The sequence below is a fragment of the Puma concolor genome, chromosome A2 (assembly GCF_028749965.1).
Source record: "Puma concolor isolate L17-30 chromosome A2, mPumCon1.1.hap2, whole genome shotgun sequence".
NCBI classification, from domain to species: Eukaryota; Metazoa; Chordata; class Mammalia; order Carnivora; family Felidae; genus Puma; species Puma concolor.
In genome coordinates, this window is record NC_141668.1 from 95,971,433 (window position 1) to 95,988,959 (window position 17,527).

The window sequence follows — 17,527 nt, forward strand, 5'->3', positions numbered from 1 at the left end:
TTGTGTAGACATATGCTTTAATTTCTATTGCATAAGCATCTAGGAGTGAAATGCCTGGGTTATGTGATAGTTTTTTAAAAGCTGCCAAACTATTTCACTAAGTGGCTGTAAAATTTTATAGCACTTCACATCATTCAGGAACATTCAAGACTTCCAGTTCCTTCACAGTCTCACCAGCACTTTGTATGTTAAGTGTTGTAAATATTAGCCATTCTAATGAGGTGGTGTCTTACTGTGATTTTTATTTGCATTTCCCAAGTGACTAATGATGCTGAGCATCTTTTCATTTGTATATCTTCTTTGGTTAAGTGTTTGTTCTAATCTTCTGTACTGCATGTTTTCATAATGGCCAGCAAAAGTTGAGGCACAAGGTCATATCAAAAGGAAAAGTTTTCACCTCTTTTCTCTCCCCTCCCATGCTCTTAAAAATTAAATCTTCTTGTAAGAAGCTGCTCGGGTTTTTTAATAATATTTTATTTTTAGAGTAGTTTTAGGTTCACACCAAAATTGAGCAGCAGGTACAGAGATTTCCAATATGGCTCCTGCCAGCCCCCACCTCTACTACTGTCAACATCCTGAATTATAGTGGTCCATTTTTTTTTAAATATTTTTTTATTTTAATTCCAGTTAGTTAACATACAGTGTTATATCAGTTTCAGGTGTACCATATAGTGATTCAACAATTCCATGCATCACCCTGTGCTCATCACAACATGTGCATTCCTTAAACCCCCATCACCTATTTAACCCATCCCCCCAATTCCCTCCCCTCTGGTAACCATCATTTGTTCTCTTAAATTAAGAGTCTGGGGGCACCTGGGTGGCTCAGTCAATTAAACATCTGACTCTTGATTTTGGTTCGGGTCATGATGTCACCGGACGCTCATCTGACTCTGCTCCCGGTTACTTTTTTATCATAGTCATCTAGTGGGTATTTTGTGGTATCTCACTGTGGTTTGGATCACAGCATTTGTTTTTTAGTGGTATCTAAGAATGGCACATTTTACAATTTTATGGATGAGAAAAATACAGCATAAGAAAGTGAAGTCCAAGGCCATATAGCTAAAAAGTGTAAGAGCTGATCTTTCCTGGCCCTAGGCACCATAACACCAGAACCCATACTTTTTTTTAACCAACTGGACTTTAATTATATAATAAATAACTGTACAAGTGAATATAACTTTAAATGACATTCCACAAAATATTTTTGATATCCTAACTTGTATGAAGCAGTTTGTAATCTTACATTTGTACATGCTTCGACTTAACACACTTTTAAAACTTTTCTCCCTGTCTCCATTTTCATTCTGCTAGTCATCTGGAAATGATATTGTTTAGTATAAACTTTATGGCTGAACTTGGTTGCAAGGTATAAACACTAATGTTATATCATTATTGGAGACACCATGCTCTCCAAACACTGATGATATGTTTTATTCTTTAAGTGAAATGTATGCAATAAAAGACTGTCTTCAAAATTGACCTTTAATTTCCTGTTTTACTTAGAAGTGTTATCTATTTTTTTTAGTTTCATTCTTCCCCATTGTTAATCTTTTTAATTGAAATATAATTATCATGGCATAAACTCACCCCTAAATCTTAGCGGTTTAACAAATTAAAGTTCACTTCCCCTATACACGGAGTCTACTATAGGTCCAACGGTTCTCTAGGGAAGCTCCCTCCCTCCCTCTCCACCACCTTGATCCATCAGCACTAATGATTGCTGCATCAGGGGAAGAAAGAGCTGCAGCTCAGGCAGGAGCTTACACAGCTTAAGTTGGGGGGTGAAGAGTATCATTGCCACTTACTAGTTATGTTTGGCTCCCACCTGTGTGCCAACAATTTAGGAAGTGTAGTATTGTGGGTAACCAGAAATGGAAGAAAAAGCAAGCAGTAGTGAGTATTAGCAGTATCTTTGGTATTTCCTATGGGGAGCAGTTTCTAATTCATTCCAAATGCAGTCTTTCCACTCACATCAAAGGGGATGGAAAGTGAGAATCCTCTAGGCAAACCCATTGAACAGAGGCAGAGCCTTCACATAATTGTTCACTCCCAGGTGTACGCACAGGGAACTGGCTCAAGAGATCACCCCTAGGGAATGTGATCCCACTGAGACCGGGGTCTTAATAGGCTATGTGGCCCCCACAGGCCAGGTGTCGCTTAGGTACAGGGCGATGCAGCCTCACTCGTCCAGTAGCCGTATCTGATGGAAAACTGGAAGCACGGATGCTGCCTCTGCTAGGCCCCTCCCAAAAAGAAAGGAAACCACAAGTAAGGAAGAGAAGACCAAGGTGGGACGAAGGCAAGAAGGTGAACCCCATCTGTCTCTGTCCCAGTACCTATCACAGTGCCTACCACGCTAATTGCCTCAGTAATTATTGCATTCAATGTGTGCCACAGCATGGAGAAAACAATTATTAATAACCGAACCTGACTGGAATCACTGCCAATCTTTCCCTGCTGAACGTTTTCTGTATTTCTGTGCCTAAAAATCCCCAGAGATGTTTATTTGGATCCAAAAAGGTCAGACCTAGTTGCTTTTACCTCTTGCGAACACCCCTTAAAGCCAGAGGTCCCTGCTACCACCACCACCCTGTCTTCCTCTGACGCTTCTCCTTAAAATCAGAAGCTGACAGCCTATAGAATCTCCTCAATCCTATTGTTTCCAAGGAGTTGCTCCCTCATCCTCTGAACCCCATTACCCTCAACTCTGCCTCTCATGAAAGGAGAAAATAAAGCTCTCTTCCATATGGCTTAGACTTCTACTACATGGCCTAAGTGAATAAATGTTTATGGGCTAAATATCACTATTAAAACTCAGATCATATCACAACATATATATATACATATATAGGACATGTGTATCTCAGATCATATCAAAACACACACACATACAGGGTATGCGTCAGTATGTTGCACATATACATATGTAAGACATATCTATTCAGGGGACAAGCTTATAATAAAGTGATCCAAAAGTTAAAACTAACAGGTAATGAAATACACACAAATACAATTAAAAAGGAAACAGGGATGACAATGTTATCATCAGATATATAAGACTCAGAAAATATATCACTCAAAAGTCATCACTGGGATGAAAAAGACAAATGTCAGAGAAAGACAAATATACGATTTCATCCATATGTGGAATTTAAGATACAAAACAGATGAACATAAGGGAAGGGGAGCAAAAACAATATAAAAACACAGAGGGAGACAAACCATAAGAGATTCTTAAATACAGAGAACAAACTAAGGGTTGCTGGTGCGGTGTTGAGTGGGGAGTGAGGGGCATTAAGGAGGAAATGTGTTGGGATGGGCACTGGGTGTTACATATAAGTGATGAATCACTAAATTCTATTCCTGAAATTATTATTATACTATATATTAACTAACTTGGATTTAAATTGAAATAAAAGGAAGAAAGAAAGAAAGAAAGAAAGAAAGAAAGAAAGAAAGAAAGAAAGAAAAACATTTATTAATGAAAGACACATTGCAAAGGGAAAAAAAAGTCATCACTGGGAAACCTGAAGACCTCAAAACCTGAAGACCTCAAAGAAGTAAGTTAAAACTAGAAACACAAGTATGGACAAGACTAAGAAGCATAAAGTTCACTGTGCATGCTCAAATCAATTAAATATATAGACTTTAGAATAAATGACTGTTAAAAACATGGTTATAAAATTGAAAGTAAAACCGGGGCATCTGGGTGGCTCAGTTGGTTAAGCATCTGACTTTGGCTCAGGTCATGATCTCATAGTCCATGAGTTTGAGCCCCGCATCAGGCTCTGTGCTGACAGCTCAGAGCCTGGAGCCTGCTTCGGATTCCGTGTCTCCCTCTCTATCTGCTCCTCCCTTGCTCATGCTCTGTCTCTCTCAAAAATAAACAAACATTAAAAAAAATTTTTTTAATTGAAAGTAAAACTTTAAAAATCCATGAAAAGTGATTTTTTTTATCATAACTTTCTGTATCTCCCCTAGCCTTGTCTACCTGTAACAACCCAATCTCAGTAAATTCTTGTTTAATCTGGATTTATAGACAAGTTTATTACTACCTAATTACAACCGGAACATGTAATTTCTTAGAGTAAAATATCTGAAGAATTTTTAATGAAATTTCATTCATTCATTTAATAAATATTTATTAAGGATTATGCTAGGCAGTAGGATAAACTAGTTAACTAGGACACACAGTCCCTGACTCAAATAGCTGACAGTTTAGTAGGGAATGCAGACAATTAGGCATTTATAAGGCCGTAAAGACTATAACACACGCAAGAGGGACAACTAACCCAGACTTAGAAGATCAGAGAAAACTTCCAAATGGAAGTGACATCTAATAGAAGTCGTCTTTGACAGAGGTATGGACTACATACCTAGGCAGAGGACAAATTATTTGGCAAAGGCCTGAAAACTGGGTGGCAAGAAATGAGACCAGGCAGGGAAGTAGGAGCCCCACTACATGAAGGCATTTGGCATTTCTCTAAAGAGCAATCAGAAAGTATTGCAGGGAATTAAGTGAGGGGCAGCCCTACCAGATTTTGCTTTAGGAAGAATGCTGTAACTAGGGAGAACAGATTGGAAGAGGGATACGACATGAGGCAGGAGGACCAGTTAGAAGCTGTCAGATTATCCACGTAGGATGGGATAGTAGCTTGAACCAGGGAAGTGGCAGTGAGAATGAAGAATGGGCAAATATTTATGACACGGTGAATGAGCAGAAGTGGTGGCCATTCAACGAGTTGCAATGCCTCTCAAGCTTGACTCCTCGTGTGAATCACCTGAGAATGCAGATTCTAGCTCAACAGGTCTGGAATGGGACCAGGAACTCCACACTTCCAATAGTTCCCAGGTGATGCTGATGCCACAAGTGCCTGCAGCACAGTTTGAGCATCAAGGAGCTGGAAAACACAAGGAGAGGAAGAATGCTGAAAGAAAAAAAAAAAAAAAGATAAATTCAGATGTAATGCACTGAAATGAATACAGTAAATTTAAGTGTAGGTAGCCTCCTGCAGGCAGTTGGAGACATGGGTCTGACGTGTAGAGAACAGCTGGGCTGGAAGGAGAGATTTGGGTCACGAGTAAATATATTCTGGAAGTTGCCCCTACCCACCTACTCCCATTAAATGGAACACTGGGGATGGAAGCCACATTGCAGTGGGTTCACAAGTGGAAGGTGCAGAGGTGAAGACACCGACTCAAGAAATTTAGTTCAAAGGGAAAAGGAAGCATAGAGCAGTAGCTAGAGGACAGTATGGATTTGAGAAAGGATCTTTTTTTAAAGATAAGACTGACTTGAACATGTTTAAATGCTATTAGGCATAGCTGTCCACCAACAGGCCATTTGAAAGATCAATCAGGTTTCCTGTCTGACATCTCCACTTCATCCTTTGTAATATTCAGCAAACATTCTATATCGGACGAATTATTTTCCTCTTAGCTTTAACAGCTATATTATAACTGGGGTCTTCTATAGACACAATACTTTAAAATAAAGGAGGAGCGCTTGGGTGGCTCAGTTGGTTGGGGGTCCGACTTTGGTTCAGGTCATGATCTCGTGGTTCATGGGTTCAAGCCCCGTGTCGGGCTCTGTGCTGACAGCTCAGAGCCTGGAGCCTGCTTCTGATCCTGTGTCTCCCTCTGTCTCTGCCCCTCCCCGGCTTGTTCTCTCTCTCTCTCTCTCTCTCAAAATAAACATTAAAAAAAATAAAATAAAGTAAATGAAATAAAGAAGGCAACTCTGCCCAGATCTACCTACTACCCTACTATCCTTATTCAAGGCTCTCTCTTTAGGAGCCATATATTGAATGCTCTCCTATCATTTTCACCACTAACAACAACTTGATTTTGCATATTACTATTAAATATATTATTTCATATTATACACCTTAGAGCAAACCTGACATAAGCAATTAAAAGACGGCACCCAAGGACTTAATACCACTGAGAATAGCAGAACATATGAAACGTTTAGAAAGGACAAGAAAAAGCGGAAAACTACTTCACTAGGCATATGGAAATTAGGAGTTCTGCCGGCTGGCTGCCAGAGACTTCATGATGAAAGCCAGCATGCTAGAAACTTGGAAGAGAAACTGAGAAAAGGTCTGTGCCCTCTTACAAGTTTATTACACTAACTACAAAATAGCAGTTTGCAAAGGCACAAATAAAGTGTGGGAGACTGAGATAAAGAATGAAACTTAGCAAGAGATGAGAAATAGAAGGACATAAAAAAGAATTGTTGAAGGCTTTGAAAGAAAAGACAAGGATGAACGATAAGCAGAAAGAACAGGAAAAGAATAGAGTGAATCCTAGAGGTTGACCTCATCACAGAGTATTTATATAAGAGATATGGACTGCAAGATAAGTTTGCTAAATACTTTGAGTAAGTTCACATCGTGACACCAAAATTTATGCAGGAGGTGTCATTGTTATTTACAGTTCATTAAAAAAAAAAAAAAGAATGAAAGAAAGAAAGAAAAGGAATAGCTATTTTTGAAAAAACTGAATCACACACTTGAAAGGACCTTGAAAGATCATCTGGTTCTTGACAGAGGAGTACAGCTGTCACCGTCCACCTGTTAGTAAGCACCTACAGCATATGTCTCAGACTTCCAGCCAAGGTCACACTCTTCCAGGGCATCCCCCAGCCAATAACTGAGCATGGCAGGTGTATCAAAGCCTGGTCCTATGCACTGAACAAAAGACTCCTCTTTGCCCTCTGCTCCTGACTCCCTTTTATGTTGTCCAGACCTCTGTGAGATCTACCTAGGGACCCTCCTATCACAGGGATCAGATCAGCCTCCCCTTGATTCGGCTTTCTCTGCCTAATCATGGCTCCTCCACTTTTTACCTTTCATGGGCAGTGTGTTCCCTATGCCCCAGTACATTTCATGAACTCCTAATTCTATCTCCACAGCTGTCTCCTGGTGGATGTAACTAATGCAAAGAACATATTCGCCATTCACGTATCTGACAAAGGATGGAACAATCTTTGAAATACAGTAAGACAAGCCAATTGTTTTTTAGATGGACAAAGACTTCATTTAAACAGATATGCAAATGGAAAACAAGCACATGAAGAGATGTTCAATATCGTAAGGCATCTGAAAAATAAGAAGTAAAAGCACAGTAAGATATCACTCACTACACACCTATTAGAAGAGCTAAAAAGACTGACAATTCCAAGTGAGGAAGAGGATGTGGAGTAACTGACATTTGCATACATTGCTGGTAGGAGTATAAAATGGAAGAATCACTTTGGAAAACAGTTTGGTTGTTTCTTATAAAGTTAAATTTGTATTTAGCATATGACTCAACGATTACACTTCTACACACTCACTCTGAAGAAATGAAAACTTGTACACAAAAGAGCTTGTACAAGAATGTTCATAGCAGGTTTACTCACAATAGCCAAGAACTGGAAACAATCCAAACAATATGTGAAGGAACAAATTCTGGTATATCCATACAATGAAAAGAGTACTTGGTGATAAAATGAAAACAACCTACTGGTACATGTAACCACGTGAATGAATCTCAAAAACACTATGTTGAGTCAAAGAGCCAAATACTTAAAAGGACATATATGATTCCATTTCTATCGAGTTCCAAAATTGGCAAAACTAATTTGGAGTGATAGAAATTCAATCAGAGGTTGCCTCAAGGAGTGAGGCGCTGACTGCAAAGAAGTATGAGGAAATTTCCTAGGGTGATGGAAATTTCTGTATCTTGATTCAGTGGTGGTTACACAGGGGTATACATCTGTCAAAACTCATCAAACTCTACATTCAAAATGTATGCATATTACTGCATGTAAATTATACCTCATATAAAGTTGATTTCGTAAAATGTATTCCTGGCATGTATAAATACTAAATAAGTACTAAATACTAAGCAAACATATAAATACTATATCTAACAGTATTTGTTAGTATTGCAAGTGCAATATTTATCTCATTTACATTTAGATGGTTATTGCCAGAAAATTAAGAGGCTGTTGGTCTGTTTATTTTTCTTATAGCCAGAGGCCTTATCAAATTCCCTTATTCTGTCATTTTTAATGGAATTCCTTTGGGTTTTGTGGGTATACAATTATATAAACAACAAAAAGAAATAACTTCATCTCTTATTATCCAACATTTTTAAGTTACTTTATTTACCTCTCTTATTGCATTTACTAGTCTTCAAAAGAATGTTAAGTAATAAAAAAAAATTAATAATAATGGGGATCACCAGATGGCCTTTCTTTTCTCTGCTTTAAAGGAAACATCTGAGTGTTTAGACTAGCAGTTGGATTTCTCATAAACTGTCAATATGTAATTTCTTTCCATTTTATTTTGTTAAATTTCTTCAAATTATTTTTCAGCTTAGATAGCATATGGCTTTTCTCCAATAAACTACTGATGTAATGAAATATGCTTATAGATTTCCTAATATTGCAACAGTTTGCTTCCCTTGAATAAAACATCTTGAATTATTCTTTTGATAAGGCAATGGATTCCCTTTTGAATATTCATAAGCTAACTTGAACTTTAGTTTTTTTGTTTTATACTATCTTTATCAGGTTACTATAAGGCTGGCTTCATAAAATGATTCAGGGCATTTCTTTTTCTTTGCCCTAGGAGAGTAAAAAATATTTAATTATCCATTGTCCTTTAAAGATTAAAAAGGATTTAAGGCATTTGCCTGTGTGTCAAGTCTTCATGCTATTTTTTATAGCGGATATTTAATGTCCAATTTTTCTAGGGTAATCAGTCTCTCCCTGTTTTCTACTTACTGGGTCACTTTTATTAGAAAGTCATTCAACATCTCCTAGGTTTTCAAATGTGTGGCTCTTGAACTTCAGTTAGTAATGTATACCACTGGAATTTCTTTCTGCATCATTGCCTCCTTTCTCTTTTGTATAATTTTGGTGGTGTTGTTTTTTTTTTCCTTAAATCAAGGTCAAAAGAGGATTACTGAGGGTGGGTGGCTGGCTCAGTCCCTGGAGCATTCAACTCTTGATCTCAAAGTAGTGAGTTCAAGCCCCACATTGGGTGTAAAGCTTACTTTAAAAAAAAAAAAAAAAAAAAAGGTTATCTGCCTTATTGGTGTCTTTAAAGAACCAGCTTTAGGATTTATTTAAGTTTGGGAATCTTCTCTTTTATTAATTCCAATTGATATCTTTATTGCTTTTCTTACTAGTTTTGTTGCTAATTAAGATATATAACAAAATTTATGTATTTTTTATTTCTTCTTTAATAATAAAGATATTTAAGCCTATAGAATTGCTTCAGTATAGCTTTCATTTGGTCCTATGTTTTCTGGTAGGAAGTGTTCAGATTTTAATTGCTTACTGTATGTCATTTTAATTTTTATTTCCCCTTTGATCTAAATGTTATTTACAAAGGTGTTTCTAATGCCCACTATTATAATTCTTGGAGTCTTTTTTTTATTACTTATTACTAATTTTGTTGGATTATGATCAGATAATATGATCAGATAATATGACCCAGATAAAATGTGTGGGATTTTAAGTTTATTAAGGTATTTTATGTAGCCAAGTATAGAATGTTTTTACACATTCTATATTTATACATGGACCTACCAAGTAAGTTATATAAATTACTATAATTATATATGTATGCATATATATAAAATGCAAAATTCTGAGCATTTAAAAATTATAACCTAAACCACCACCCACTCTCAGACACATGCTCATGGTTCCCCTTACTTTGCTTATTTTTTTAATTCCTTTTCATAACAGGTATCCTTTATGATCTTATAACAAACTACGTAATTTACTTATACAGTGCTTACTGTTTATCCTGTCCATTCTACATGAATGTAAGGCGGACGAGAGCTGGAAAGTTTTGTCTATCGTTCACTGATGTATCCCAAAAGGTACAACGGTGCCTGGCACACACACACAAAATACGTTAAATAAATAAATGATCGTGCCACATCACCACGCAAAAAAGCAAAACTACTGGTGTCCATTCATTCACTAACATCTTAGATGCTTCACCATCTACCACGTGTCAGAACCGTGCCAGTGCTGGGTTTACGTAAACAAGTCTCTGTCCTCACCCAGCCAATAGGGCACGCGAGACGGAACGCGAGCCGGAACACGAGCCAGTGAAGGATACCGTGAATCCATGAGAGATGTATTCGTCTCATAAATGTACTCTTTATATGTAATGATCCCAAAATGGCCGCGCTAGCTAACTTTTCGGCCCTTATTGTCCTTTGCTTCTAACAAAAACCGTTGGGCTGTCAAATCCCTACAACGTACTGAGGAGGCTTCTGAAAGTGAGAGAGTCCTTGGCCAGTAATCGCCAATCCGCCAAGGGTTTTACCGACGCGCGGGGCTCCAAAACCCACAACGCCGTCGGGACCGCAGTGGGAACGCAGTGTTTCACTGAGCGTCCTGGCTGCCCTCCGCACAGGCCAAGGGCGGACGGGTCCCGCGAGGCAGGAATCTGCCTCGCCCACAACAGGTGCTCGCCGACACTCTGGGTCCACTGAAGGAGTCCACAGATCCCAAGCGCAAAACGCACAAGCGGCAACCGGGACTCACCCGACATCACCCAACACCACACACGCATGCGCAGCAGCTGAGGCACGACCCGCAGCGTTCGCCGGTCCCTCGGACCGGAAGGAGTTGCTGGCGCTTCCGGCGGTGGTTGCCTCGGTGATGTCGTGGGTTCAAAGTACTCCCTTGGTCCAGGGTCCCGGAGAAGAGGGGGACGTGTTTGACGAGGAAGCGGACGAGTCGCTCCTGGTGCAGCGGGAATGGCAGAGCCACATGCTGAGACGAGTCAAAGTAAAGCTGCGTGGCGGGAGCGGGGAAGCTATGCCGGGTTGTGGGGGAGACGGGCGCAGAGTTGTCAGAAGTAAGGGTCTCGAGAGTAGAGGCACAGTGGTCGCAGCCTGGCCCGGCGCTGCCCTCCCCACCCCCTTGCCTTCCACTCCGGCCCGCGTCCTGCTAGGATTTTCCAGTGGGGTTACTTGAAGCCGTGTGAAACCACCGGGCGCGTTAGACGCTGGAAACAGACCAAAATAAACTTGGTCTGGACTTTGATGAGGATCACAGAGAAGGTGGGGGAGAAACGTATACACTGACTATTGCTAATTATGGCTGTCAAAGGACATTTTTTTACCTGGGTTGCTTGAAGGGGTGAAGAGCGTAAAGTTAGGAGTGGTATTAATCAAGACATATGGAAAAAGTGAACTTAAGAATAACGAAGAGCGATGAAGGGAAGCTACTGGTGGCTAGGTGAGGGAATACTGAAGTTGGTTTCTTTCTTATTTGTTAGGTGTGAATTACCCGTATCTCATTTGCCTCATTATTCACTGAAACTAAGCTTAATACCACATCCCCAATTTCCAGTTGGAGCACTCAGAGCTTAGTTCACATGGCGAGTTTGATTTACACCTAATATCATTGCCAACCATTAAATCGCCCCTGACCTGCCCTTAATGTATCAGGAAAATGTTTGCTTAGCCCAACAACCTTGTTACCAGTTTCAGAAATGCTTTATGTGAAGCGTGGGCTGGACCAGTCAGTAGTGATCATCTTTTGAGCGCTGTGGCGCCATTGAAGATGCTGGACAAAATCCCTGCCCACAGAGAGTTTGCAGTTTATTTGAATTTAGGTATCAAGAAAAATTTCTAAAATCACACTTTTCATTTTTTTGCGAACCCAGTTGAGTTCATTGTTGAAGACCTTTGATAACCTCTTTACCGCCCTCCCTTGTCACATCAGTCAAGGCTGCCTAGGGGTCAGACATGTAACTCTCAGTTTCCTTTCTGTGAAGCCATTTTTTTTCTTAACGTTTATTTATTTTTGAGTCAGAGAGAGACAGAGCATGAACGGGGGAGGGTCAGAGAGAGGGAGACACAGAATCTGAAACAGGCTCTAGGCTCTGAGCTGTCAGCACAGAGCTTGACGCGGGGCTTGAACTCACTGACCGCGAGATCGTGACCTGAGCTGAAGTCGGACGCTTAACCGACTGAGCCACCCAGGCGCCCCTGTGAAGCCATTTTAAATAGTTTTTTTTTTTTTTTAACTGTGTAGGAATCATTATTTTTATTTTTTTTAAATTTTTTTTTAATGTTTTTTATTTATTTTTGAGACAGAGAGAGACAGAGCATGAACGGGGGAGGGGCAGAGAGAGAGAGAGAGAACCACAGAATCAGAAGCAGGCTCCAGGCTCTGAGCCATCAGCCCAGAGCCTGACGCGGGGCTCGAACTCACGGACCTCGGGATCATGACCTGAGCCGAAGTCGGACACTTAACCGACTGAGCCACCCAGGCGCCCCGGAATCATTATTTTTAAATGTGCCAAGTAAGTCTAGACTTCAGCAGTGAGATAGGCCAATAATAAACTTTTATGAGAAGCATTGTCTGCTTTGGTTGTGTGACTGTGTCATTTGTTGTGGAACCATTATGTTAAATAGTAAATAGTGAAGGCCTGTTTCATCAGTTTTCTAAATTGGTCCTATGACTTTCTAGAGAAACCTATAGTGGTTCATGTGGTGTTAATCACAGCCACAGTTCTTCGTTATTTATTTTTAGGAAGGTTACAGAGATGGAATAGATGCGGGCAAAGCAGTTACTCTTCAACAAGGCTTCAATCAAGGTTATAAGGAAGGTGCAGAAGTGATTATAAACTACGGGCAACTCAGAGGAACATTGAGGTAATTTTGTAACTTAAATGCTGAGAGTCAGTTTAGCCTCAATACTGCTGGAGGACTTTTGAAAAGTCGTAGGTAAAAATAAAGTATTTGAACTGAAGTGTTTTTCCTAGTCTTAAATCCACAAAAGAGTAGTGCAGAGTATAGAATAATATTGCCTTCAAAAAGTCAAAAATCATCACTTCATCCACTTTAGTATGTGAGTCAGGTGTGGTCCTTTATTGCAAGGAAATGATAGGAAGGTGGATATTTTTTGCTACTGAACTACCACTAAACTGTATCTCAATTTAAAAGATCTTCACATGTGGCAGAACACAATATGACAGACGTCTAGACTAGAATTACATGATGAGAATTATAACTGGTAATAGAGAGGGAAATAATTCTGTTTATCTTAGTGCTGAACATTGGATACCTGTCACGATTCCATAGTAATAATGGCATATGTCAGGGCCAGCTAGTCAGATGGCACATGGAGCTAGGAGCATGATAGGCTTGTCTTCTCTGACGTTGTATACCTTTTAAATTGTCCTCTATAGAAAAAAAAAACAAACAAACAAAAAAAATTTTCAAAGAATCACTAATTTTTAAAAGAGCAGAAAATGGGGCACCTGGGTGGTTCAGTCGGTTAAGCAGCCAACTCTTGATTTTGGCTCAGGTCAAGATCTCTCATGAGATCTAGCTCCACGTCGGGTTCAGGAGTGAGCATGGAGCCTGCTGAAGATTCTCTGTCTCCCTCTGCCCCTCCCCCCTCTCTCTCTTTAAAAAAAAAAAAAATTAAAAAGAGTAGAAAATAAGTCATCAAAACAATTTCATTTTTTGAGCTTTTAGAAAATTCAACTATCAGATATCAGAATTTAGAGTCTACTACGGTGGGAAAATGATCAAGTACTCATTTTACATCAAGTTAAATCTTTTATAATCTCAGAAAACTTATTGCTAAATCTTTTGCATCAATTGATTACATTTTTAAAACATGACTACTTTTCACAACAACCATTATTTTTTGTCATGATTACCTGAACAATCTGAAATGGCAGAAAACAAAAAGTACTGTCTGTACTAGAAAAATAAAGAAAAATATTTGTTAGGACTAGAAGAATTCTTAACCTTCTTCAAGAAAGTTGTTAGCTCAACAAACAGGGTCGATTCTATAACAAAGTTGGGAAAGAGAAGTTGCCTCAGAACTTTTTTCCTGCCCCGCAGTGTTTTGATGGGAAGCACCTATATGGTTGGAACAATTGTTTTCAACCTTGGCTGCACCTTGGTATCAGTTGGGAAGCTTGAGACTCTGATTTCATTCGTCTTGGATGTGACCTAGACCTTGACAGTTTTAAGAGCTCCCCAGGTGATTCTAATGGGTATCCAAGTCTGAGAATCACTAGTTCAGAAACTGTTGGATGTCCTTAAAGGAGAAACTAAGTTTTGTGATCTCTTCTCTGAGTTGCATCCCTTTTAAGTGGAAGCTACACAGTCACAAAGAGAAAACCTAAAATCAAGAAAAGTGGATGGAATTGTGAAAGAGGTCTTAGGACCTCTGATTGGTTCATTTTTCATTGGTTCATTTTTTTCCTGTTTAACTCTTGTTTATATTTTCATTCAGTGCTTTGCTCTCCTGGTGTCACCTTCATGATAATGGTTCGGCTCTGATCAGTAAAATAAATAGTCTTCTGGATGCAGTTGGCCAGTGTGAAGAGTATGTGCTCAAACATCTGAAATCAATCACGTCTCAGCCCCATGTGGTAGATTTATTGGACTCTATTCAGGATATGGACCTTGGTCATGTAGCTCCAGCTGAGAAAAAGATGGATGAAGGTAAAGATGAAAGACTCTGTGAAAATAATGCTAAGCTTCACAAAAACTGTGGCAAGAGTCTTAGTGAGGCAGATTGTTCATCTCTAGAATGTTGTAGAATACAGGAGCAGCCACATTCTGAAAACCCAAGCCTCACATGGATTTTAGAACAGACAGCCAGTTTGGTCAAACAGCTGGGAGTATCACTCGATGTATTACAGCACCTCAAACAATTATAAAAATTCTCTTCATGTTTCTAATGAAAGTAATGTTGAGAACATTTGTTGGAACACTTTGTTTCTTAACAAACTAACCAAAATTTGTAGTGGTTTCTACATGGAACACATCACTTGTAGGTTATCCATCATGGAAGTTTGAAATGTCTTCAAAATTAACACTATTAAATGTAATAAGAGCTTTTTTTCTTTGTCACTGTCACTGGTAATTTTTATGTACTTTAAGGTACACTCAGAAACTCTAGTTGCGACGAGTTTCTGATCAAAATCAGGCATTTTCAGACTCATTAGCAAAAGTGAACAACAATCAAATGCATTTTGTAAGGACCTAGCTCTGCTTTCTCCTCTTGTCACTCTCAGGTGATTAGGACAGTATCACCAATTAATCAGACCAAAGTTACCATTAAATAGCCTGGTGGATAACACTGTAAATAGCCACACATAGGTGTATAGAAATATATATATTGAAATTAAGAGGCTATAAGTATAAGAAACTGAAGAAATGTTTATACTGATGATTTAAAAACTACTAAAATTCATTTTAGTTTTGTGTTAAAGGCAAGGACATACAATTCTATGGAAAATACAAAATATATTTCATGTTCAAAGTACCTACTTAGTTTTTCCAAGTATTAATGAGTTAGGAGTTGTGTTATCCAGCAATGTGCCAGATTATTTCTAAACTGCAGTTTGTCTTACATATTCACATAGTAGTAAAACACTGAAACCACTGACTTCTGTATTACCTCATAGCAATATTCTTTGTCTAGCATAGACAAAATTAGATTAAGCTTTTGCTCTAGGACCTAAGCATATAAAATCAGGAAAGGAATTTTCAGCACTTCCTTGGCCTAAAACACGAAGTTGTGTGAGGTGCCTGCCGTCAAAGGCATCCAAATAATTGCCCTTTGTCAATGGCCTCGATTGCTTTTTCACCAGTATTTATATCTAGTATCTACTCTAAAAGACAGGCATACTAAGATGGAGAATACAACATCTTTCAAGAGATTAATAAAATATTCTATTGTGATCTTACCACCTCCTGAAAGTTCATAGAACATGAGAAATTAAAGCAACAAATTTGAAGTCAGAAGACCATATACTGGGGTGTCTGGCTGGCCCAGAGGAGCATGTGATTCTTGACCTAGGGATGGTGAGTTCAAGCCCCACACTGGGTGTAGAGATTACTTAAAATCTTTAAAAAATAATAATAGTAAGTTAAAAATAAAAAGACCGTATACTGTTTTAGGATTTCTAAAACATGCTAAAGATAACCAAGTGCCATTTGACATCACCTTTAAAAAAAAATGCTTATATCTCTCTAGATTAAACACTATTTCAGAGATTTACTAATTTGTCTTGTTACATATTCTTTTCTGTGTTTATGGATACAGCCAAAATCTCAAATCCACATGGAATATTATAAGCAGTCTCTAAGTCTGAAAGTGTTGTTCTGCCCTGCATATTAGATATGAAATGTCCATCCCTAATGATGCCTCTCAAGAAAGTCACCCTGAGTGAAAATTTCACAAGTGCAATAAACCTTGAGATTTTATCTGGGCTCACCCTGCTAAGGTTCTCTGAAGATAACACCCCTTGCCACCATTGATAATATGGTGTTTTTGTGCAGATGTTCATAAAGAAGGAAATCAAGAGAATTTGCTGAGTGGATGGGGCTGTTGGTCAAAAACATCTCTTAAAATTGCTTTGCCTTTTAAAGACAAGTTTGTGGACTGCAGAGGAGTATTAGTGGTATGCTTATTATACCTGTGTTCAATGAACGTGAGTAAGGGAAAGAAACCTTGCTCGCATTATGTGTTTTGCTTTGACACCTCTGCTATAGGCCTGCCAGTTCTTGTCATGAAGGACCCTAGCCAACCATAATGGTAAAGCAAGACTGCCCCAGAGTGGGCACAGCCCGACACTCAAGGCCCAAAACCCATACATTAGGCCTGAGTGATGTGGCTTCCTTACAAACAGGATTTTCACCTTAAATAATTTCTAGATGCTGAAATACCCAGAGCTTTTTTGTTTTAATGGGAGGGAGAGTCCACAATACTCTGCTTTCTGGACATTTCAGTTGCTAGAGCTGCTGAGGCCACCAAAATGTTTGTGATACACAAGCAGGAAGTGGGCAGCTGAAGTTACCTACCTGCATCCTTATCTCAGTTATATCCTTAGCACTGCTTGTTAACTGCTTCTGTGGTACATCAAAACAAAAGCTTTGAAACAAATCCAAGTTGGGATTCTCCCCCATCTCCAAATTAAAGTTAAAGCTTTACGTTCCCGTCTAAGAGGGACATGCAGATATATATAGGAATAGTCCTTAACGTGTTTTAATAATCTTGTTAATTTCAGACCAATGGATGTAGTAAATGTCCTATGCTCTGTTAATAAGCTATCAGGCCTTTTGCTCTACAGAAATTCTCAAATCTTCGCCATGACGATACTTCACCCGCATAGTTTGCCCTTCTTGCATCTGCTGTCCCACACTTCTCCCAGCAAACCCCCTGGAAGAGGAATCTGCTGCCGCTCCCTGATTGCTTTCTCCCCATTCACTCCTCAGCTTCAAACTGCTTTTTTGCTAGGGTCACCTATAGCTGAAGTCCCAGAACTGCCCCTCAATGAGTTGTCTCCTCCATCCCTGGACATGATGACCGTCCCTCCACGGCCTTCTGCAGCAGCACTGTTTCTTCTGTTCTCTCACTGTTGCCTATCATTTTGCTAAGTCCCCTTCTCTACCTGCCTGAGGATTCCACAGAATTTCATTCTTGGACCTTTTTTTGTCTTTGTACTCTAACCAGATCATCTCC

The 17,527-nt window shown here is 39.2% G+C and overlaps 2 protein-coding genes across 12 annotated transcripts in view; one reads left to right on the plus strand and one right to left on the minus strand.

The window, feature by feature from the left end:
- Positions 1-10,688, minus strand: part of LOC147583347 (uncharacterized) — a 131,687-nt gene extending 120,999 nt beyond the window's left edge. For 7 of the 11 annotated variants that reach the window (XR_015248126.1, XR_015248124.1, XR_015248123.1 and 4 more), the window contains exons 1-2: positions 10,565-10,688; positions 4,785-4,931 (exon numbers count right to left, since the gene is read on the minus strand). Coding sequence is in view for 3 of the 11 variants with exons in the window: in XM_086697007.1 (XP_086553133.1) it covers positions 10,565-10,592 (28 nt within the window). In the remaining 8 variants the exon portion in view is untranslated. The remainder of the gene's footprint in view (positions 1-4,784; positions 4,932-10,564) is intronic. The other 4 variants (XM_086697007.1, XM_086697005.1, XM_086697006.1 and 1 more) reach the window with 2 other exon arrangements.
- On the plus strand, positions 10,678-14,899 carry YAE1 (YAE1 maturation factor of ABCE1). Its single transcript, XM_025929875.2, has 3 exons — positions 10,678-10,810; positions 12,566-12,687; positions 14,288-14,899. The coding sequence occupies exons 1-3, from the start codon at positions 10,682-10,684 to the stop codon at positions 14,715-14,717; spliced, it is 681 nt and encodes a 226-aa protein (XP_025785660.1). The 5' UTR covers positions 10,678-10,681; the 3' UTR covers positions 14,718-14,899.
- The last annotated feature ends 2,628 nt before the right edge of the window (positions 14,900-17,527 follow it).

Excerpts from the sequence above, each read along its gene's own strand:
- YAE1 (XM_025929875.2), top strand. The coding sequence starts at position 10,682 with ATGTCGTGGGTTCAAAGTACTCCCTTGGTCCAGGGTCCCGGAGAAGAG. Across the intron at positions 10,811-12,565 it reads ACATGCTGAGACGAGTCAAA|GAAGGTTACAGAGATGGAAT; the intron begins GTAAAGCTGCGT and ends ATTTATTTTTAG. Across the intron at positions 12,688-14,287 it reads CAACTCAGAGGAACATTGAG|TGCTTTGCTCTCCTGGTGTC; the intron begins GTAATTTTGTAA and ends ATTTTCATTCAG.